Source organism: Liolophura sinensis, chromosome 8 (assembly GCF_032854445.1).
Source record: "Liolophura sinensis isolate JHLJ2023 chromosome 8, CUHK_Ljap_v2, whole genome shotgun sequence".
Classification (NCBI taxonomy): Eukaryota; Metazoa; Mollusca; class Polyplacophora; order Chitonida; family Chitonidae; genus Liolophura; species Liolophura sinensis.
This window is the reverse complement of record NC_088302.1, coordinates 16,197,939-16,221,251: the sequence shown is the minus strand read 5'-3', so window position 1 is coordinate 16,221,251 and position 23,313 is coordinate 16,197,939. Positions and strand designations below refer to the sequence as shown.

At 38.0% G+C, this 23,313-nt stretch overlaps 2 protein-coding genes across 4 annotated transcripts; both read right to left on the bottom strand.

Annotated features, from left to right (window-relative positions):
* Positions 1-4: 4 nt before the first annotated feature.
* LOC135473241 (molybdopterin synthase sulfur carrier subunit-like) lies at positions 5-3,880 on the bottom strand. The gene is made up of 3 exons (XM_064753085.1): positions 3,857-3,880; positions 1,821-1,942; positions 5-136 (listed from the first exon to the last, which is right to left on the bottom strand). Exons 1-3 carry the CDS (start codon positions 3,878-3,880, stop codon positions 10-12), a joined length of 273 nt encoding a protein of 90 aa, XP_064609155.1. The 3' UTR covers positions 5-9.
* Positions 3,881-5,724: 1,844 nt separating this feature from the next.
* LOC135472114 (threonine--tRNA ligase 1, cytoplasmic-like) lies at positions 5,725-22,261 on the bottom strand. 3 transcript variants are annotated; one of them, XM_064751471.1, is made up of 20 exons: positions 22,204-22,261; positions 21,038-21,088; positions 20,121-20,302; positions 18,927-19,042; positions 18,425-18,554; positions 17,704-17,821; positions 17,162-17,226; positions 16,578-16,656; positions 15,153-15,299; positions 14,588-14,686; positions 13,574-13,669; positions 12,991-13,061; positions 12,480-12,642; positions 11,222-11,359; positions 10,533-10,610; positions 9,843-9,943; positions 9,262-9,369; positions 8,643-8,715; positions 7,801-7,915; positions 5,725-7,110 (listed from the first exon to the last, which is right to left on the bottom strand). In XM_064751471.1, the coding sequence occupies exons 1-20, from the start codon at positions 22,258-22,260 to the stop codon at positions 6,962-6,964; spliced, it is 2,136 nt and encodes a 711-aa protein (XP_064607541.1). In that variant the 5' UTR covers position 22,261; the 3' UTR covers positions 5,725-6,961. The 3 variants fall into 3 exon arrangements, with proteins under 3 accessions (XP_064607541.1, XP_064607540.1, XP_064607542.1); XM_064751470.1 differs by having other exon boundaries at positions 5,726-7,110; positions 22,070-22,204; XM_064751472.1 differs by lacking the exon at positions 22,204-22,261 and adding an exon at positions 21,359-21,641 and having other exon boundaries at positions 5,726-7,110.
* Positions 22,262-23,313: the final 1,052 nt, after the last annotated feature.

Sequence of the window (23,313 nt, the reverse complement as noted above, 5' to 3'; positions counted from 1 at the left end):
ATTTATTTTCTACCCACCACTGATTGGAGGAATGACAGCTATTTCGTCTCCAGCATTCAGGTTGATGTTTTCACTGTCCCTTTCCAGGTATTCTTGGTTCAAAGCCAAAATTAAATTTCCTGATATGGTCGACAAACTAGAAAAAAAACAGCAAAGATACATAGTGACTGCTTTAAGTCATACTCAAAACTTTGTTAATTATATATTATTATGGTTTGTTTTATGATTTGCAAACAAGAGTGACCAGGGTAAAGCACTGATCTTTGACAAGTTACTAACGAACTTTCTCGTTTGTGAAGTACAGACTTCAAAATCATATTGGTGGACCACAAATGGTCTTCAAAGAATTCAAGACAACACCAACAACACCACAAGGCAACACCACAAACAACAACGACTGCTCACTGTCACAAAGGCCCCACAAACAAAGTAATCACGGGAATATACATGCCCAACGCCGGGATTGAAATAAACCCCTACCTACTGTGTCTCAAGGTTGGAGTCTCCCGTTTTACCAATGAGCTATATCCACTCCCAAAGAACTGACAAATTCTTATCATATCAGGTGTGGAAATCTCTTAAGTTACATAACAAAATAAAAACTTTCTCTTTCCTTTCACAAACTAAACTGTACAACATAAGCTCTCTTCATCCCAAGAAAAATTCCTTTATGTGCAATTAAATATTTATAGTGTAAGGCTGTAACACAAAACTGATTCTGATAAACTTATGTAACTGTTTATTTGCTTCAGCATGGAGTCTGGAGAACACAAACTGCTATTAGCTAAAATCAGTAAAACTGCAAACAAAAATATCACAGGCTTAAAATGCTATTCCAGTTCCAAAAGAAACAGGAAAAAACATTAAAATGATGTGAAGGAAATTCTATAGAACAGGGCCATAACATTAAAATCAGAAGGATTTATGAAGAATAACACTATTTAACACCTTAACTGAAATCCTCAAAAACTTCTGCCGTATCCGTAGAATTTTCCTGTGTGACATTGTTATACTCCATTGTGAGGTTGAATGAGGCAGTCATGGTGTCAAATAAGGCAATTACACTAGAATGAGAACAAGAGCATTTGAGAATCAGTGAGTGAGTGCTTCTAGTTTAACGTTGTATTTAACAATTTTTCAGTCATATGACGACGAAGGAATCCTTAAGAGTGCATGTAACGTGCCTCCTTGTTGCAGGACGTATTTCCACCGAAGAGCATTTGAGAGTTCAGCGTCATTTGTGGTTACACATCATCAATGGGTGATGTGATCTGTCTGTGCATCACATCACGTTAGACAAAAAGGGGGATGGACACACAAATCTTGTTTCTACATGTTTTCTCAGATGCCTACAATATGTCAATACTCTGAATGTTTTTAACAAATAAGGAAAACATTCTTACTTCTTATTCTTAGATTTTTCTACCTAAATCTTTATCTTTTCATCTTGTTTTTAACACACAGAAGTATTGACACTGAAGCAGCCCTTGAAGAAAATACTTAAATGACCATAAATTTCGTCCATGACTAACTTGCCCATTTTTCCCAATTCTGAGAGTTCTACTGATTTTGGAAAGGTATTCTGAGGTTTGCTTGGAACATGGGATGATATTCTACCGGAAAATTGTAAGTTTCAACACCAAAAATAATGTTTCGTGACATTTATTTGCCTCTAAAAATGCACTTTTGCAGGCAAAATTTTAGGTCATTTACAGTATTTCATAAAACGATGCATTTTCTTTTCAGTGTGAAGTCGGAAGTATGTAGGAAGTAGAAAGACTGAAGTCTAATACTACTCAAGTATATTCTCTGGAGATTACCTGTTGTACTTGTTTGTCAATGTATTCAGAAGATTTCTGAATGAGGTAGGAGACTGAACAGTGATGTGGTCTTCTTTGCATCCACACAGCTCACGACTCTTGGCAAAGAACAACAATTTCACCTGTAAGATAGATAAAAAAACCCTTACTTGTTAAGTACACAAGGGTAATTTTGTTCTGACCATCTGGCATGTATACACAACCTAAGTGTGCTTTGATAGGTAATGAAAATAAAAGCGGCAAAGTGGATATTTTCCTTCATTGTGGCGGAAACGGCAAAACAGCAGCCTCTACTCTACTATCACAAAAACATATTTTCCCAGTGTGTACATATCTGACAGTGTTGAGGCTGAAGACACTTTAACAAAAAGGGTATACATAAATGTGTTTGTTAGACAAGCACTATGTGCCACAACAACACAACACTTTATTACCTGTCACACACTCCCAGTACTATGTGCATGTTCTTGAATGTTCATTTTAGAAATATGTGTCCCCAGGTACGTGTACATGTAATACAAGCTATGAAAACCAACATACATATGCATCATGTAAGTTCAGGCCTACAGGCCTAAGTTCAGGCTACATGTAGTCTCTAGGGCTCAGACATAACTGTATGCTAGGTTTGTTTAAATCTGATTTTTTCACATGGGTCAATTAAACTACCACAAAGGACTTTACAACATATAAAACTGGGTGTCATACATATTATATTTTCAGCTTTAATGGTCTCTGCTCTTCAAAAAATAGGAATATGACTGTCTTGTAAAGTAGACATCTTGTTATTACCTATTTAAGTACTACCACCACCTTTGCAAAGTTTCTCCGCAGCTTAAATGACTGACAGACTAATTGGTGTTTCGTGCTACACTGAACAGCTGAAGACTATTCCAGTGGAAGTATACAGCTGTGAGAAAATCAGACCACCCAGAGTAAAGTGTATGCAGCAGGGAAAGTCCATCTAACACTGATACAATGAATATCAGAATTTTCTCATCTAGATGGACTATAGTTGCAGAGTGGGGTAAATCAACCAACAACACAATTGTGAGGGTCACAGTTTATAATACGCCGTTGCAAATGTGTCAGATTGACGGTAAGGAACATTTATAAAACTTCCCTAGAATAAATCGATGTCAACCAAATGTTCCAACAAATTAACTAGCCTGTTGTGAGACTAACATTCATGATGATGTGTAATCAGAATGAACTGACAAGTAGGTTGAAAAACATTTATAGGCACCATTACCATGGCTGTACATGTTCAACTATTTCTCAACTTACATGTACTAGTAATTTCAGTGTACTCGGACTAATCAGAAGATTAAAATAACACAAGAGTACATTCTACAAATATATAGTAGCTCAGCCACCTGGGACACTACATATGATAATGTAGAGCTCAGTGCCATGGGAGAAACTTGATTTTCAAAAAATAATGAATGTGGTGAAAAATGGTGTCGACTTGTTCGATTTAGAAGTTTGGCTAGATTACTCTTAAAAGACATTTTGCCTTTGACACAACTACATTTTGGTTGTCTCAGAGAATCAGTGCATACCATAGGGTTTGCTTAATTTAACACTGTTAAATGTACTACCTCCATATTCTATATTTCTAATATTCATTCAGACCAACAACGTGATGTCAGAATGTTTAATAAGGAGGGAGATAATTTAGCTCACTGAATTAGGGTTCGACTTGCTGTTTTTGGTGAAATTGTCCACGTCAAAGTTTATTCGAGCTGCGTTGACAGGTAGAGTCTCAGCTAGTTCGAGATTGCTTGGAAATTAGGTTTTGTTCAGCCACATAAGGCCCCAAACCAATATGACAACGCTTTTATTTGAAAACCTGATGCAGTGACCTGCCCATGTCAAATATGCTGAGGTTGTCTGAAAAGTGCCTCAGAGAATCAATGCATACCAAAAAGGCAAAGAACTTTAATAGTATGAAAAGCGAAAAGTGTCTGAAGTGCGAGCTGGTAGATCCCTGGCACTACTGCAAGCAAATCAACGCTGGAACGCTGTGTAGCTCTAACCCTAGCCCTGGATGACCACGCCATGCTCTTTTATAATTGTATTGAAGCTCACAAAGCGTCAGTACAAATATAAACGGGCCTGCCGCAGTCATCTAGGGCTACTCGATCCCATAGAGTTAGCGAAGGTGTAGAACTACATGTGCAATGTACATGTACATGTATACGTGGAGCCAGTCCCAGCTTGCTAAGTTAATGTACTCTAGAAGTACATCTATATTTAAACCGACTAAATTCCATGACGATGTGGTGCACAAATTTGTATTTGCAGAGCGAGCTCGAGGTATACCAGCACATACTGGTGGAATCTAGAAAGTTTTCTGTCCGGGACACTGTCAACAGATACAACGTATGATGACATGCAGAAAATCCAGTGACACTGACAGTGACAGTTGCACGGAATGAATTTGAAAGAACCACTAAATGCTGTCGACAGAAATCAAGACAAACTATCTGAACATCGAAAACATGTTTTACGATTACACCAAAATGTGCCAGTAGCATGACAATTCGTTCTGCTACAACAAAACAAAACGTCCGAAAGTTTTACCTCTACTGCCGCTTCGCTCGCCATGAGAATTTCGGAGGAAATGGGCCAGCTAACCTTCGATGCGCATGCGTCTTCGTTGCAGCAGACGACGGAAACACGTGCACGTGGATTATCTGTGTAAAGTGTAAAAAAAGACGCAACTCCGCCAAAATCATCGCCAAAATAAAAACTTTGTCCTAAATCACTATCAGAAAGACTCCTATCTTTAATACAGTACACCAGATGAAAATGAAAAGAAGATGAAATCATTATTCATCTGATAAAATGCACACCAGCAACCTGTGGGCTACCTCAACGATGCATTAGCCTGTGGTTTGAATGCAAGGATAACTTGTATCAGGACTAAATACTGATCTGAAGACAAAGGTGAAATTTAGGCCTGCAACCTGGCTTATATTAGTCCCAGCTACCGATGCCTTCAAGTGGTCCGACATGGCAGAAAATAGCGGCCTTTGACCCATATTCTGGCACCTTTAAGTTAATTTAGGCAGTAGGCCTAACTGCAAGGTGAACAAACGATTGCGTACATGTATAAAAGCGTTTCGTTGGTAGGCCTGTAGGCTAAGGTTAGCGTAGGCCTATGTGTATTTTACCTTTCTCTTTATGCAGGCCGGGCGTAGACCTAGTAAACCATTATTTAATTTATTGGGCAGGCCTAACTCTGTCACTGCGAAATGTGTTCCGTCTGTTAAGACGTAGCCTAATAAGAAAATCCCTGATAATCTGTACAAGTATGTATGCTCGGGGCTTCATGTCGTACAAGTACTGAAAAAAAAATGCGAACAAAAATGTTATATGTCGAAGAAGTGTCATTCGCCATGCGCTGACGTATCATGCCGAAGACACTAGGCATGCAGGGAGACAAGTACCAGAACACTGACTGTTGGTTAAGGAATATTTGGATGTTAAGACTACATGACACCCAACCCTGTCACATTATACAGACACCGATCCAACCAGTCCTGTTTCCTTGCTCTAACCTCTCAGTGCTGAGCATCAAGCTAGGCAGCAAGTGCCGTTTTAAAAGACTTTGGTATGACCCGACCCAGGGTTTTGATCCAAGGTCTTCCGATGTGAAGGAGGATGCTCTAAGCACTAGGTCACCAAAGCGGTCCGACCAGTTTCTAAGGCTGAGTGGTAAACTCTTCAGGAACACACATGCAGCATATAAGCCAAGGGTAACAAGGAAAAAGTGATGACAACGATTGTTAAATACACAACTAAATATCATATTTTAATATTCCACTGTGATTTAGTGCTAAAAATGTTTGTTTCCTACAAGAGGGGAACTCAACGTGGTCACCAAGTGATGTCAGACCCAAGAATTCAAACGTGGCAATCTTGGTGCTTCTTCAACTGACACTCAATTAGGACTCCCCTACGTGTAATTTGACAGTAAAAGTGATGTAAACCCATCAACAAACCATGTGTCATAAATTAATCCATAAACTCACTTGGTTGAGGGAGTACTAGCAAACATGTTGACTAAAAACTTCAAACAAGACTTTCTTGTTTCAAGGTTTTATTGAAAACCACTGTGAAAAGCACAATTATTTTTACAAGCCAGCTTCAGAACAAACACTATTTTATCATTCGAAAACTTGATTATGTCAGCTGTTTTACATAAGCAGGCATAAAACCCCCCAAAATACCATGAACTGAGCATTTATATACATATGCTTATGACTTTTTTCTTAATTTCTCACAACACTGGACTTGACAATGAACCCCTAACACCCTGTAACAATCAGAAATCATAATATAGTTTAAAACAGAAGATAAGAGACTGCATAAACAGCTAATGGCCCGGAAATCCTGGTACTGAGAGAGAAGGCAGCTAAGATTACTTCATCTTCACCAGAAAACAAACACCATTTCATTTGGTTTTGAATAAACTGCTTATATTTACATGTACAAGCATTCAACTTTCAATCGCAATAAATTCAAAAAACCCTGTTCAACAATTGCATGGGAGGCAGCTGAGGCCACTTTCACAACATCACAACATTACCCTTTAAAGTTTCAGAAAGTGTTTCTTGACCATTTCGTGTACACAGCAGACCGAAATTCGAGCTCTCTTATCACTTATGTCCCAGCACAAGTCTAACATTCTGAATATTTTAATACATGTGTATGAATATCAAATCTACAGCAGTGTGTTTGGATTGAATGTACAAGGTAGATCTAAGATGTACTTATACAAGAAGCAAAATACAATACAGGTAAAGAAAAAAACAAAAGTGAAAATAAAAATGTTAACATCTTTGATAATGTGTCAGGATGATCACCGTCTTTCTTGACAAATAGTGAAAATAATTAACGAAGATAATTACATGGAATATCTAGTGGCATATGTTAAAGTTCACATCGAAGGTTTGCTGATGCAATAAATTAGGAATTCTTTTCTTACTGAACACACATGTATGTAGAATGAAATATTTTACATTTTAACAGTTTGTGTATAATTGAAGGTAATACTAGGAGTTCCATACCTTTAAAGATTATTGTATATCTAATGCTGAGCGTGCAGTATCAGTATTGTCAAAAAAGCTAACAGATTAGAAGTTTTCTTCTGCATCTCGACACTTGGACTCGGTGAAGTCCTTAAATCGAGCTATGATGTGATGAATGGCATGCTCTCCATGAACTTTGTTGTCTCTGGTACGGACATTAGCAGTGTTGTTTGCCTTCTCTTTCTCTCCAACAACTGAAAGTACAAAATGATTATTTGGATGTGGTACTAAGAGCAGATGTTATTTTAAACAAACCCGGCCATGACAATAAACACCTTAGTACAGCTGTCCTTAAAACAAAACGATAAACTACCGTTTTCTTGAATTGAAGAGTACATTTTGTAATGGCTCAAAATTCTCATCTCACACTTTCTTTAGAAAATAAGATTTCAAAACTTGGCGCATTTGCAAACAATTTAAAATCCCAACTGAGAACACGGGAGAACTCTAAGTGTGGCTGCTACACTGTTTTGCAGTAAATCAGTGTGCAAATTTTCATCTTGCCAGACCAAAACATTAATTGTAGCTGTGTTTGAATTTTTGACCTACGTGGCAGTTTTCTTTAACACAAACAGAAAGCACTACTTTTTCCACAGTGGAAAAGAAAAAAACATATCACTGCTGGTTTGAAAATTGAGCTAAGTTTTTACAGAATGGCAAATATTTGAATTTCGCTTCGGAAAACATCAGGCTTTCATTTCTCAAAACAGAAATTAGTGTGAGAAAGAGACGAAGAAAAAAAACAGGCATCAAGCATGGTCAAGCAATTCAGTTCTGACCATTTACAGAAGTTATCATCTTTCACCTACATTCGGAAAATGTGTTTCGCAAAATCTGCCTGAGCTGCTAAGCTAAATGACTAAAATATCAGCAAATGTCCTTACCGAAAATGAAGTTGTACTGAGCGAGTTGAGCATTGCGGATCTTCTTGTTCATGGTGGTGCTGTCATCCAGATCTACCTCACAGAGGAAGCCCGCATCGTGTACCTGCTTCTGCACCTGTAACAGATTAGTTATCACACAGTCAGGTAAGAATAACAGATGTAAGGACTTGCAGAATGCATCATCTGATCTCTCAGTCTAACCTGATTCAAATCACCTCATTCAGCCGGTATTTAAATTCCTTTTCTATAGCAGATGGTTTTAGGCCTACACAAGACAAGTTACTCTGGGTCTTAGGTATGGGCAGCCATTTTGTCAAAATGACTGATTCATTGATGTTACATAGGATAGCTTATTCTTTGACCGTTGTTCAATGCCACACTCAAGACATTTTTTTCCATTTTATATATATTTATTTATTTACTTATTTGATTGTTGTTTTATGCTCTATTCAACAAAACTTCACCCACAACCTTTAAATGTATGGCCGGAGAGGAAGCTAGCATGAGCTGGACTTGAACTCACAGCAACTGCATTGGTGAGAGGCTCCTGGGCCACTGTGCTGTGGTGACATAATAACTCCCTCGTCTCAGTTTTACCAGTGGAGGAAACAAGCACCCAGGTGCTCACTTCGGCATGTTAGTCACAAGTTTTCCCATGTGTGAAGTACAGTTGTACTGGTGGAAGACAAGTGATTTTTAACAAATGTTAGACTATGCCTCTAAGACGACTGAAAGTTGGGGAATCTCCAAGTCCATGATTACACTCCCACAGCGTACAGCTCATTTAGGTATCCATGGCACCTACATATCCCACATATGTGCCCAGATCCAAGTTGGCTTACCTGCTGAGCGTATTCATCAAAGGGCGGTGCCACAGGCACCACAATGGCCTGACGGGGAGACAGCCAGAATGGCCTACAAGTAAATCACACAGAAAATTCTTAAAAATAGACACATTCATAATCACATTAATTTGCCCAAAATTCTAAAACTCTTTCGAACATCCCCAGGTAATTTTTAAATTTATGCATTTATGTAACTTTTTTTAACTATAACAAATGTATTCAAAAACAGGCAGTACAATAATTTAGGCAAAACTGCTTGATGGGTTTTTCAAATTATTCCCGTCATGCCACCACATTGCACTAATTAACACATTTATACATTCATCATTAAAATGCAATGTACATGTATGTTCATTTGACTTAACCTGACTGACACTCCAAAAAAAGATTTCTACTCTGAATGTTTAGATGTTATTTTCTTTTATATCACTCTTTCATTACCCAGCATAAAAAAAAATCCTGACAGACATGCCCTGTGTTCTCTGAGAGGGTTGTGTTATGGATTATGTCCAACAAAGGATCAGCACTAAGAGCAAATAACTTTTATTTGCCATTCATAATGCACCTGTTTGAGTGAATATATAGAATAAACACGAGACTAGATGGTTTGACTCACCATTTACCGCCGTAGTGCTCACACAGGATAGCAATCAGTCTCTCCACAGACCCAAGGATAGCTCTGTGGATGATCACAGGACGTTTCTTCTCTCCCGACTCACCAGCACTGTGTGACACAAGAAACAGGACAATAAGGTCACTCAGTTTTCCATGAAAACTGTACTACACCCGTGTACATGTAGAAGAAACGAGCGATAGAAAGAATAAATCAAATGAATCATCATGGCTTAAAGCCACATAGGCAATATTTCAACCACTGGAAACCGCGACACTTTGCAGTCGGAATGAATGATTATAGTTGAATGCCACATCACCACACAGCTTGACAAAACTGCCACATGCATACACATATATATAACGCCACACAGATTTTATCTGCTTTCGTTTGGCTATTTTATCAAGAGAGACAAATCAACCTAAGCTGGATTTGAACATATAACCTTTTAACATATAACATCACAATCTCTCCTGTCCTGGATTTATTATAATTACATCATCCCTAAAAAGCATTATTACAAATAGTTTTGAGAGAATGTTCAGGTGTTTACAGGACACAAAATTTTGGCAGGTGTTACTTACGTGTTGTAATTCAGATTGAAGCGCTCGGGGAGCTGAAAGTCTAGCTGAATGGTGGCGCACTGATGAAGACGCTTCAACGCATCATGGACAGTGATGTCAATCTACAAGGAAAATAACAAGAAATCCAAAACATGGATGTACAATAGTGACATGACCAATTCAACAAATGTGAAAGTCAATCAATCAGCGCAAAGGTAGAAGGCTGTGAAAGTCAATCAATCAGCGCAAAGGTAGCAGGCTGTGAAAGTCAATCAATCAGCGCAAAGGTAGAAGGCTGTGAAAGTCAATCAATCAGCGCAAAGGTAGAAGGCTGTGAAAATTCCCACAATACGGAATTTTCTTATTCAAGAATCTCTTTAAAGTCAATAGTAAGTTGTCAATAAATCGTACGTAAATCTTAACGAATGCGTAAATTACATGGCACAGTATACAGATGATCAGTCAATGTGGAAAATGGAATTTTTCCAAAAACAACTGTTACATGAACAAATTGTCCAACTTTACATGAAATAATTGCTTCAGTTGTATTGTTGCTCAGGACTTGGATAAAAAAAGAGCTTCTACCTGTCTCCATGTATGCTAAAACTGGACAACAAGCTAAGGTGTGGTTCCCCCCATCCCTAATATGCAAATTTTCGCGTTCCCTAGCTCTAGCTAAATCTTAACAAGGAATTGTTTTTATCACCTCACCTTTGGTCCGTAGAAGGCTCCATCACCAGGGTTCAACTCCCACTGTTGCCCAGATTCATCCAGACTCTCTTGCAATTGCTAGGAGTAAAAAAAAAAGAAACATTCACGTAATAAATACCCAACGATCTGTGAACAGCCAGAGTCATGAATTACACGGTGTATAAATGAATGAATTCATTTGATCAGATCACGATTGTAGGCCCAATTTGACTCAAACATAATGCTGATCTGAACAAATGGAAAATGTATCTGTCAATGACGTTTCCTTGACTTCAAGTTCTACCTTATAATGATTCAGCAGCTAACAACAACGTGACAAAAATTCTCATAACATGTTTATGAGACAATCAAACTGTACATCTCTGCGAACCGAGTTGAAGATTACTGACATACAATTCACCTAAAACGAGTATTTGTTCTTAACATTAATTTGAGACGATTGTAAATATTTGCAATGTGGGGATACCATATCGTAATCGTAATTTTTGATTGTAAGTTAGAACTATTATAGCTTTGTATCCCTTTGAGCAAGAGGGTGTCAATTGTAAGTTATGGCTACAACTGTGATCATGATTTACAATCAACCAAGATTTATGGTCTCTTTGTGCAATGTCCACAGGAAATGACATCATGGAGCCGACCGTCAGTCTTCTGACCCACTGAAGCTTTTCTGTCTCTTCTTAACTCACCTTTTCCGCCCTGTCCCACACTTCTATCTCCCCCAGGTATTTCTCAGGTCTAGTAGACAGCACCAGTTTAAAAGTGAATCCAAACACACCATACACACACTTTAGGAATTCCAGACACCCCAGAATCTCCTGTTTTATCTGAAACAAAAAGACAGATGAGGATCAGAATTTCGGTAAGACTCAAAGAGGCAAGGAAAGGGGTGATTTGTAACCACTTGCTTCAATTAGAAAAGCATCTGATACACAAGTGACTATAGGCTAATGTCTTACATCTGGGACAATTACCACTGGATCTTGTTGCATTTAAGGATTAATAAATACTTGAATTATTGAGCTTACGCATGACTGCTTCATAAATGATTTAGTCACCTACATCTACATCCTAGAACAACTATGAGTCACAAACTGAAATCTCATGGGGGGGCTCCGTGGCTCAGTCAGTTAGCGTGCTAGCGAAGCGTAATAACCCAGGAGCCTCTCACCAATGCGGTCGCTGTGAGTTTAAGTCCAGCTCATGCTGGCTTCCTCTCCGGCTGTAAGTGGGAAGGTCTGTCAGCAACCTGCAGATGGTTGTGGGTTTCCCCCAGGCTCTGCCCTGTTTGCTCCCACCATAATGCTGGCTGCCGTCGCGCAAGTGAAATATTCTTGAGTACGGCGTAAAACACCAATCACATAAATAAATAAATAAATGAAATCTCATGTATAACGATCAAAGGAATAAGATCTTCACAACAGATGCTCAACGGCTAAGGGCTTTGCAAGACTACAAGCATCACACAGAACACAAAGAAAAAAACTATCAGAAAACATTTTCCTATAACGACATTTGCCTATAATGTGCATGGCACCACAGCCATTATTTTCAATACCGTAGTGAAAAGCTGCACCTAACAAATAAAGTTGCACTGAAACCCTGAAGTAAAACCGACATTTCGGTTGTGAAAAGCTGGTAAGATGAAGCTGGAAAAGCTACATGTAGAATCTGAATGTCCAAAATCCCAACCTGCCCCATTCCATCCCCACCCCCGCCAACCATTGCTTCCAAAAATAAAAAGAACAAAACCTAAGACAGGACGTCATGTTGCTCACTTTGGCTTCACAAAGATTGTTTAATGAGCCATTTGTGGTGTTAACTAATGGCACTACTGATATTTGTGGTGTTAACTGATGGCACTACTGATATTTGTGGTGTTAACTGATGGCACTACTGATACATCTGTGTAGAATGGAGAAATGACAGTCCACCATTGTGTCCTACCTGATCAGGCCTACAAAAGATGTGGGCGTCGTCCTGTTGGAATCTCCGTACACGAGTCAACCCGGTCAGTGCCCCAGACAGCTCATTTCTGTGCAACACCCCAAAATCTGCCAGGCGGAGAGGTAACTCCCTCCATGAGCGTGGTCGGTGGTCAAACATTAGGCTGACAAACATGACAAGATACTAAGGTGTTATCTCCTGCGGACAGGCTACCACTAAACTTTATTTATTGGCCATATGATTTATAGTCACACTTGTAATTATTTCATAAGTTCGAAGTGACTTCTAACACTGTGGTCTGTTTTTTCTCCCCAAATCTTCTATTAATTTCTAACCCCTGATACTCTAATGTGTGGATTAGACTTGATTTTAATATCAACACAGGTTTTTTTTAACCTTTCAGACCATGTAACATCTGATACTTTTCCATAAAGAGAGTAGCCTTTCTCGTCGTGTTTTTGTCAATTCTATGTTTGTAAAATCTCCATATATCAGATAAAAGTCTACTCACCAATGTCCAGGACAGTTCATGGGTTTCAGCGCATAAATCTCTTTCTCCACTTCAAATGAGAACATATTGTCCTGAAATAAAAAAAAAAAAAAACAGCTCACTATTTCCTCTTTAGATCAATACTTTATATGAATTACTGAAATATTTACTTATACCACTTGATTGTTGTTTTCACCACCATACTGATGCTGTCACAGGATGTAAACGTTGTATTTCTCCTGAAGTTTGGTACATAAACATTAACTTTCAGGAGCAGATAAATGCCTTAAATGATAATTTTGATGCCGACGCGTAAGTTTTTCTGATAGGAAATTAATCAAACTTCACAGAAAACTGTTATGTGACCCTATAAGGTGGATGAGTCAATCAGAATCAAACAAAATGTGTCACTTGAAAATGCTGAACTTTACAGTACTAGTTAAAATACCTTCAAAGCTCATATACATGTATTTGACTAAAAAACACTTTCCGTGGATATAACCTATGAACAATAATTTAGAGAGAAAGAAATAGTTCCATTCTTATCCACTGAAAAAAACACCTTTTTAGTGTTACCGCTGAGATCACATGTCAATCCACTTACTGAGTAATGTTGCCAGTGACCAGAAGTCTCCCACAATTTACTGTTATATATATTGGGAGACACAACCTCCTTAAATCCTCTCTTCCAGTACTCGTTCTGCAAAAGAAAAAAGGCAAAACAGAAATTAGTTAGATTAGACAACACGTTATGGAAAAGTTAAAGCCTGCGTTTTCCCCGCCAGAGTAGCAGTGAAGGTGACAAAAAAGTACATATCTTCTTGGCAAATTTATGAAGGATACTGCACAGTGACGGCTGAATAACATAAATATTGTTTGTGTGAAAAGTAGAAATGACAACCCAAGATATGCGAATTGTGAAATGGTTTATCATTTCCACCATTCACAGTTACAATATTTATGGTGACCAACATTCATTTTGCAATACTCTTTTTTATTACATGTATTTATATTTTGACAACATTATGATGTTGTGTATTTGAACAGGATAAGCAATGTTCTTTTGTTGTATGAATGTTAAATGTTGACTATCATGTCATGTACTATGACCTGATTGTGCTAGGCTCAGATTGCAAAGTCATGAAAATGTTTTGTTTCTGACATCATTTCTTCCAAGTTTAAAATATCAAAATGTAGTAATAATAGTGATCTATAACATGTGAAATTAAACTTTTAAGTGAACGAAATCTTGACCTTTCCCCTTTATATGAATACAAAAATTAACTAACTTGGCGTTTTATACTGTTTCAGGAATACACCACTAACAGCGATGGTAGCTACATTTTCAGCTTTCTGCCTGGGGGACTGATAAACCTGACATCTTAAAGCTGAACAGTGGGAACTGGCTTTGACCATTCACCTAATACATCCTATTAAACTCACTCTCATATTTTTTTGTGTATTTAATTGGTGTTTTACACCGTACTCAAGCATATTTCACTTATACGACGCCGGCCAACATTATGGTGGGAGAAAACCGGCCTCGGGAAACTGAAGACCATCCCCAGGTTGCTAGAAGACCTTCCCACATAAGGCCAAAGAGGAATACAGAACTCACTCTCATAAGAGCCACAAGTGTGTTGTATATATGAGCTCCCTTAGGCAGGAAAAAACAGCTCCCAGGACTCAGCTCATGGAAGAAAAACAGCTCCTGCTCCTGAAAAAAATAACAATTAAAGAATATAACAGATGTGCATACAAACATATTCAAAATATATGACGATAACAATGACAATGTACAAACATGTTAAATAATGATTAAATTCTCACACTCAATATTGTCAGTCCAATTCATGTTCTAATTATTACTTTTATGGTTAAAATGTTCATTTTTGATTTATTCATGAATAAATCAGAATGTTTCAAATACTGGATGCAGAGGCCGTTGAAAAGGTTGAAGAATTAGACTTCTCAAAAATGACTTACTTATATACCCCATCTCAATTTTAATTTTTAACACACCAATACATATTTAGCTACTGCTTCAACAAACTTTACCTTAGCATAAAACGTTTTATTTGGCAATGTTCTTAAAACATAAAACGTCTATTATATTATACATAGTACAAACCTCCTCTCTTCACAAACAGAAAGCTCAGGCCTAACCATGTTTATTTACTTACTCTGCCAATTTTACGATGATCTCTTTTTGCAGCCTCTTCTTGGAAATGTTTCCATTCTTTCATCTGTTTTGGATCAGGGAATGAGATACCATAAACTCTCTGCAGACTTTCTGCGTCTGCTTTGCCTTCCCAATAGGTGGCTGAATTCTGTAAACACATCAACAATTGTATTCTAAACAAGCTGCCTACTTGACAGGTTCCTAACCACTGTGTAACTGGGTCTGTTGCCTTTCTCAGTACATGTATTACATGTGCTAATGACTTCTTGAGAAAAGGTGTGACGCCCATGAAATCCAAGAAAGCTGACAACAGCAATACTGGATTACTTAACCAAAGTCAATCCAACAATTTTCTTGCCTGACCTCAACATACTGCGTAAGTATGAACTAGGAAACTGTTTAATATATGCTGTTCACAAAAACCCCTGGGTCTGCCAAGAAAATCAAGACGGCCTACAGTGGCCATACTGGATTATGCAGAGTAATGAAAAACCATCTTCCTGTCAACAAGGTCGATACTTGCCACAGGCTTCGTAATCAACCCTGCCTTTACTCTGCATATAAAAGTCTTCAGAAGCCTAGTCTTTTGACAGCCAATGGCATTGCATACTTCCGCCAGGGTACTTTTTAGCCAATCACTGACAAGTGTATATTTCCTTGTTTCAAAGCAACTGCATATGCATTCTTTCACACAACATTATAAAAACACCAATAAGCAGTGCTATGAATGGTGATCGCTGTGCTTTTATTTAAACAAAGAGGCAGTGAAGAGTCATCCTGTTATCAGACAATATCGATGATAGCGAAAAACGTCAAACAGCCAACTGATGTAGCCTACGTTGTTGGTGTTTCGCAATAAATCTCTACCAAGCCAATTTTGCCTCAAAATGACTTAACACCCCTTAACACATCGATGCGCAGCGACTATTTTTTTTTTTCGCTTGCACTTCTACGTCTTGTGTGAAATAAACTTATGCCATACACCGCATACTTCCAAAGCTCTCAAGGAATCTGTTCCATTCGCTCCACAGTGGTCACTGGAGGCGGTAGTGGCCATTGACGTGTCATTCCATTGGCCAATAGAGGAGACCAGTGGTAACATTACCGCCACCGAGTCTGACATTGATGGAGTCGGAGGTGTGTATTGTAGCGTCTGAACTCATAGGAGTTGACACAACTTTTGGAACATTAAGATGCCACACGGTGTTCTCCGATGGCCACTGAATCTGCCACCAGTAACGGTCAGATCAACGAATGGAATGCACCTTACATGAAGTTTTTGCTGGAGACCACTTGTCTCCCACAAGCATGACATGTCATACATGAAAAAGATTAGTTAGTGTAACTTGTCAAATGTTGGTGGTTAGAACCAAACATGAACAAGGAACGTTAAAGGAAAATTTTCAGACCAACTTCACTGACTCACCTTGGTAACTGAAAAAGCTTTGATCTTTCCAGTGTTTTTAACGTGTGGACCACGACAAAGATCTATCAAAGGACCACATCTAAAAAGACAATAAAAATGAAAACAATGATCAGCTGATGGGGCAGTAACCGTTAAAAGTTATGTTCTCTTCACTGTTGATTTCTTGTGTTTCACCGACATGTTTGATTCACTTGATTTTACGCCAGGAATATAACACTAGACATGCCTATTCATTAGAATGATGAAATCACTTGTATTCTTAATTAAGTGGGTATACTGCAGAGCGCATCCTTGATGCAGGAGTTAGAAGATTTGCTTCCCTTTGTAAGGAGCATCATTATATTATCCCCCTTTACTCTTTCATCAAGCCATGTTTTAATATGACAAGCAGATAAGGGGATACAGTTCATGCATTGCAAAATAATGCCTTTCAGCAAGAAATTTCTTCAAAATGAAAGAACACACACATGCAAATCTTGCTCTACAGCAGATATCACCTAACATGAAAGTCACATAAAGATAAGAGTAAAATACCCTGAGCATGACTAGATTACATAACAAGAACTCTACACAAAGAGGCTTACTTGTATATTGTGGTGGTTGGAGTGGTCACTTTTTCATTCAATATCCTCTGCTTGAACTTGTTGTACTACAAAAAAAATGCACAAATACCATAACATACTTTTTGTATTCACGAATTAAAAAACTTTACTCAGTAAAAAAATAGTTTCTGACCACACCTCGGCTTATGATTTTGTGACCTTTAGATTTCACTCAATATGCTTATACTTTGCTTAAAGAGATACAGAATCAATTCTAATTGGCCGATGAGAGAGATAGGCAAGCTCAGGCAATACTTAGCCTAAGCTGAATTTTAGGTGCGGTGCATTTACTCAAGTGTGATCATCTCTGCTGGCTTTAACCCACGGAATCCTATGTCCACTGTCAGCCAATCAGCATCGATTCTGTGTCCCTTAAACACTGATTAATGCTGGATCAACAATAATTGGCACAAATTAAGACGTATACAACAGTAGGTACAACATACATTAAGGCACAAGACAAAATCGAAATAAACCGTTCATAAATTAATATACAAAAATTCTTCCACTGGTCTAACGCATACCTTGAACATTTCCAGCAAATCCTCTTTTTTAACCTCAAGCCTGTCAAAAGTTTGTTTCTCTTTAACAATGCTTTTCACAATGGTTTCCAGAGCAGGAAAATCGTTACTGGATACTTGCCTGAAATCATGCAAATGTTACATTAATAACCAAGACATTTAATTACAGATACCTCTGTCATTGGGAAATTTATTTAAGAATTAAGAAGCAACAGCAGGGGTAAATATCTTTGCGCTCATAAACAAATTATGTCTATTTCAGGTGTATCAAGGGCCATCACTCCTACTTCACTACACAGAGTGAGTGCTTGGGGCTTAACGTCGTACTTTACAATTTTTCAGTCACATGACGACGAAGGAATCCTTAGGGTGTATGTAATGTGCCTCCTTGTTGCAAGACACATTTCCATCGCTTTTTTATCTAGTGCCGCACCGCAAGAGACATTATACTGATACGGGTCAACCAGCGGTTGCACTATCCCCTTCATGCTGAAAGCCAAGCGAGGAAGTTACGACTTCTTCTTTTAGAGTCTTAGGTGTGACTCGATCAAGGATTGATCCTGGATCTACCGCTCCTGAAGTGGAGGCTCTACCAACTGTACTATACGGGCCATCAGTACAAAGAGAGTTTACGACATACTCTAATTGATGTGAAGTCTGACACGCTAAAATGCACTTTCAGAAGCACATAAAGATCTTAAAATGATATTTACAACCTACATACCTATCCTCCACCCACATATCGTAGTAAAAGCCATTGTCTATGGGTGGTCCGTAGCATAGATGTCCTCCATAATGTCGCTCCATAGCTTCCCCCAACATGTGAGCACTAGAATGCCAGAACACATACTGTCCTGAAAACAATAATAATATCAACACAGGAATAAAAATTAAGCATTCTTTATTACATATCAGTACTTTGAAAGAAACAAAATCAACAGAAGAATTGCAAATTTGTAACTGAGTGAAAGGTAAGATTTCTCATAAAGTAATGAATCAGTAAGATCACACAGAAGAATTATAAATTTCTCCATACATATGATGGGGGTGACTGGAATGTTGGATTCAAATCTATGAGCTCACTGGTCAAGCAGACTTACAGCTGAAGCCAATAACTCGCTCACCTAGTGAGGACACTTAACTCTGACACATAAGAGCTGCATGTACTTTACAAGCAGTTTACGCAGTGAAACTGAACATTAGTCAACAAAGAACAGAAGTCACACCTTCTGGGTCATCAAACTTGACGAGTTTCAAGGTGGAATCTTTCTCAAAAGGCCTGTCCAGATCCCACAAGACATCATTGACTTTGGCAACCACAGTGCTGTCTGCCAAACCTTGGCTGAGGTAGAGAAGAGGAGAGAAAAAAAAGACACGTTTTGTAAGTCTGGTTGAACTCTGACACAAAATAGTGCATATTCTGGCACACAAAGGTGTTGTCTTGACATACACTAAATATAAAATTCTTGAGTGTCGCAGAGCAGCTCTACCCTTAGCATTCCTGAAAAATGCCTGCACTTGCTTCTACTTTTAATGTATGAAAGCTTCTTTGCCCTAACTGGTTATGTGACCTCCTTCCATCATCTTACCAAATATAAGTATCCCAACAGTACTCCTGTAAGCTTGTTATATAGTAAAATGTTTAATGCAAATTTATGTTGCGTTGTGTGTAGTACATAGTCCACAAATGTCAAGATAGAAGTGAAATTAGTAAATGTTCCAAACATTCACGGGAGGCTCATCACAAAATTCATCAAAAAAAAATATAATTTAGTGGTTTAAAAGAACACATTTATAGAACTACATGTATACCTTAAATGAAAGAGCTATACTTAAGTTAAAAACAAATATCTCAAATTTCTGCTAGCAGTGTCTGTATTTGGGTATTTAATAGTTCAACATCAAAGGCTTAGAAGTCTCCTTTAGGGCTCCATTTTAACAGATTTCATCATTGTGCTTAGCTTTGCCTAGTAGCTATTCAAAGCATGGCATTTCAGACACATTTTGGCAGTCTACAGTCATGCATATAGGCATAATGTGGCTCTCTAGTACATCCCAAACTCTTTTTTTTTAGAAATGCACTATTATCATGGTATAAGTACATATTTAGCTGAGACTAGAAATGCATGTTAATTATGGGAGTAGGAGTAAAACCTTAAGAACAATGAATATTCAACGGGAGAAAAGGCATTTCACTGGACAAGCCTAAAACATGGCGGAACTTTCAATGTTCCTCGATTTCAATGTTCTGTGGATTTTGTAGAAAATGACAATGTTTAAAACCCTTCTTCTTTCTTACGAAAAGTTTGTATAACTCTTTCATTTATGGTATAGGTTGTGTACATGTACATGTCTTCTTTTCTTTTGAACCACTCTTGTTATAACACTGATTTATTAAGTGATATAAAACAAGATCTTACCTTATTCCCTTCGCCACCTCATATGGTGAAGTTCTCCAGGACTCCCCTTCAACCACTTTCCCATCAGGAAGAGTGATTTTGATTGGCTGTGGCACTTGTGCTGCCAGCCAGTCATCATGCTCCTTTTTTAATCGGTTCCATAATTCTTCTCTTTCTTTCAGAAAGGCAGGGGGAGGATTCAGCTAAAAGACACATATGCTATCAAAACTTTGTGAAAATTTTAAGTCATTTAATTTTTTGTTTTTTCTTTTTGTTTCCAGAATGTTAATGTGATCTGCGAACAATGGAGCCACAAATTCCACTCCCATATGATTTCGTCTCCTTGAAATGGATTGCTTATTCTAGTCTTGATAAATATTTTGTGCAAAAGTCTGAAATGGTTACATATACATGTATATATGTACACATCAATACACAAAGATTAAGCCGAAGTGGCAATTCAGGAGCTCCGCAAGTTCATGCACATTTGGACGAGACTAGCCAGGGCCTCTCCCAAACGATGCAACTAAAAGGCATGATTTTATGTCAGTTGCCTAGATGTACATAGGTCTTGCACAGTCAGGTCTTTAAGCTCAACATAGTCATTAGCAGGTAAAATCACGTCATTTAGCTACTTAATTTAGTTAATTACTGTATTTCACCTGAAGTTTGGTTTGTAAAAAATGCTCCAAAAATACAACTGTCCGTGAGAGCCTCCACCTTATCTCGCCTAAATATGCCTGAACTTATGAGACTCAAGAGGTACTGATTCTGCTTATTAACGATAAAAAATCCAAACTCTTAAAATTACTGATGGATGTACAATTGCTGAGCTGTGATTATTTAACTACAATTAATGCACATGACAATTCATTAGATAATGCACATTAATAAAATGGATACATTTCACAGATTGATAAAAACATACTATGACTTACCTCAAGAGGATGACCACACTCTGTCGCTTCCTTTTTGTTTTTCTGTTTCTTCTTTTGTTGGCAATTAAAAAAGAATATTAGAAAATGTTAAAGAATGTTAAAGCATAGGCTGCCAAGTGAAAATTAGCACCAAGCACCCCCTGCACTGAGAGACCTTGTTACATTTCTATTTTTTTGTTAAATGGCAGCCACCTGCATTGTGAAAGTGACTTATTGTATCTGCATCAAAAGTACAGAAGTGTTTGACCAACAACATTTCCATCATTTAGTAGTGAATCTGTGACATGATAAGTGCACAGCAGGTTTTAACCACGCCAATACCTCCATTCCTCCTTTTCTTCCTGAATGAATCAATACTTATTCAATAACTTAGATGATTGTTGCTGGGTTTCAGAAATCCCTATTGAGTTCCTATAAGCTACGATCTGTGCTACAGGCCTATCTATATTTAACACTTCTTGATCAGATAATCGCCATGGACCGTCTTTCTCTCCTATAAATACACCTTGAGTCCTGTCATTTCTGTGGATTTCATCATCTTTTCCACTATTCAATTTTTTTACTTTGTCAGTGGACACTGATTCTAAGCCTGTGAGAAACTTTCATGTCCAATGATTCTAAGCCTGTGAGAAACTTTCATTTCCACAGAACCCAAAACGGAAACATAACAAATGCTAAAAATTAAGCAGTTAAATACAATATTCCGTCTCCTACACACACACACCTGTCGTCTTTGCGTTGACACTACTGCCATTCATGCTGAGTATGTGTGTCACACTTAACTGCACACTCGTATACATTGCATCATCCCACGGACAATAACTTTACCGTCATTAGTCTGTTCGCTTAGTAAACGAGAAATCATAAAACAGCAAACTGAAACACATATGTTTATACTCTAATCTCGAGCAGCTCGTCTGCCACACACGTCCAGATTGACTTCAGCCTAAAAACACAAACATAGCTTCAACCAAGAAGATGTTTTCATTTTAGTCACACGTGTTGTTGTTGTAGCAAATCTTAATGCTTTACCCAGCTCATTCTTTTGGCCAAATTGTATCCTATCCTTGCCGTATTCCGAATGAAATTAAACCGCGAAAACATGAGGTTTGATTCCTACTACCACCAGAATTTCTTACAACAACAGAAAGAGTAAATCATCATGCCTGTTTCTTCTCTGATATTGAAACACTTTCCATCTCTTGGGCCACGTTGTCTGCCATGTTGTCGCTTTACCTACACGCACATGCGCTGTGAAGCCGATCTGCCATAAGTGGGGGTCACTCAGTCTGCGATCGACCTACATTATGTACATTGCTTTGATCCCCAACATGTGTGAGGTAATGTATAAAAGGTCTCCTGTCAGACGCCCACAAATTCACATTCGATCACGTATTAGTTTGTACCGTGCCTCTAAGGACCATGTTTTTTTAAATTAAAATTTCTGCCAGGCTGAAATTAATAGTGACCGGAGTGGGTGCGAATGCAAAAAACAATTGAATGGCTCATACGAGCCAAAGCACAGGCTTTCATTAGGTGATGAAAATTCTTATAATAATTAAGAGTCTCTGGCGAATACAAGGCTAATTATACGCTACCGGTGTAAAGTCAAAAACCAGGGGGAAAAATTAGCCGTTTGAAACATATAAAGGAATACGTCTACCAGAAGTGTTTAATTGAGAAGGCCCACATAAGCCTGAGGGAAAGTGTTTCAAACACCGAGTTTGGTAAAAACTGATCTTCACATATCTTCAAACTATCTTTATGTTTAACTGAGTGATGCTAGAATGTATTTTGTTATTATAATAATATACTGGGTCATATACACTGCTGCTGGCAATCTAGTCAATCAAGCCCATCTTATAGTTCAAACACCCGAAACAATTTACATTTCTATAACAGTTTAAGAAGTGTAAAAGTATGAGTTAATAAAAGTACTCTTCGTTCACTCTTGAGCTTTCTTTGGAATGGTTTACGCCATGTTGTAAGCACTTTCATGGTGCATAGTAAGGCCTATTGGACTATATATGTCGATTCAGGCTTATATACACCTAAAAAATTAATTTGTTAAACCGGAATTTAACAGAAAGTCTGTTATCTGAGTGATGCTAGAATGTAGGCCTATTGATATTGCAGCAGATTATTCTGTTAAATATGACACACACTGTCTAGTAATTAAACATACCCATTCCATCAGACCAACAGGATATTATGATGAATGAGACGCAATATTGTGTTGTAATAACAGAATACACTCTAACATCAGTCAGACAACA

Bases quoted from the DNA above. Each gene is read 5' to 3' on its own strand.
- LOC135473241 (XM_064753085.1), bottom strand. From the start codon at position 3,880: ATGGCGTGGTCATCCAGGGCTAGG. The intron at 1,943-3,856 runs GTTAGAGCTACA...TCTATCTTACAG, and splicing joins CGTGGTCATCCAGGGCTAGG to GTGAAATTGTTGTTCTTTGC. The intron at 137-1,820 runs GTAATCTCCAGA...TTTTTTTTCTAG, and splicing joins TTGACAAACAAGTACAACAG to TTTGTCGACCATATCAGGAA.
- LOC135472114 (XM_064751470.1), bottom strand. From the start codon at position 22,141: ATGTTTTCGCGGTTTAATTTCATTCGGAATACGGCAAGGATAGGATAC. The intron at 10,611-11,221 runs GTGAGTTAAGAA...TTTTACTCCTAG, and splicing joins TGTGGGACAGGGCGGAAAAG to CAATTGCAAGAGAGTCTGGA. The intron at 9,944-10,532 runs GTGAGGTGATAA...TTTTCCTTGTAG, and splicing joins GAGCCTTCTACGGACCAAAG to ATTGACATCACTGTCCATGA.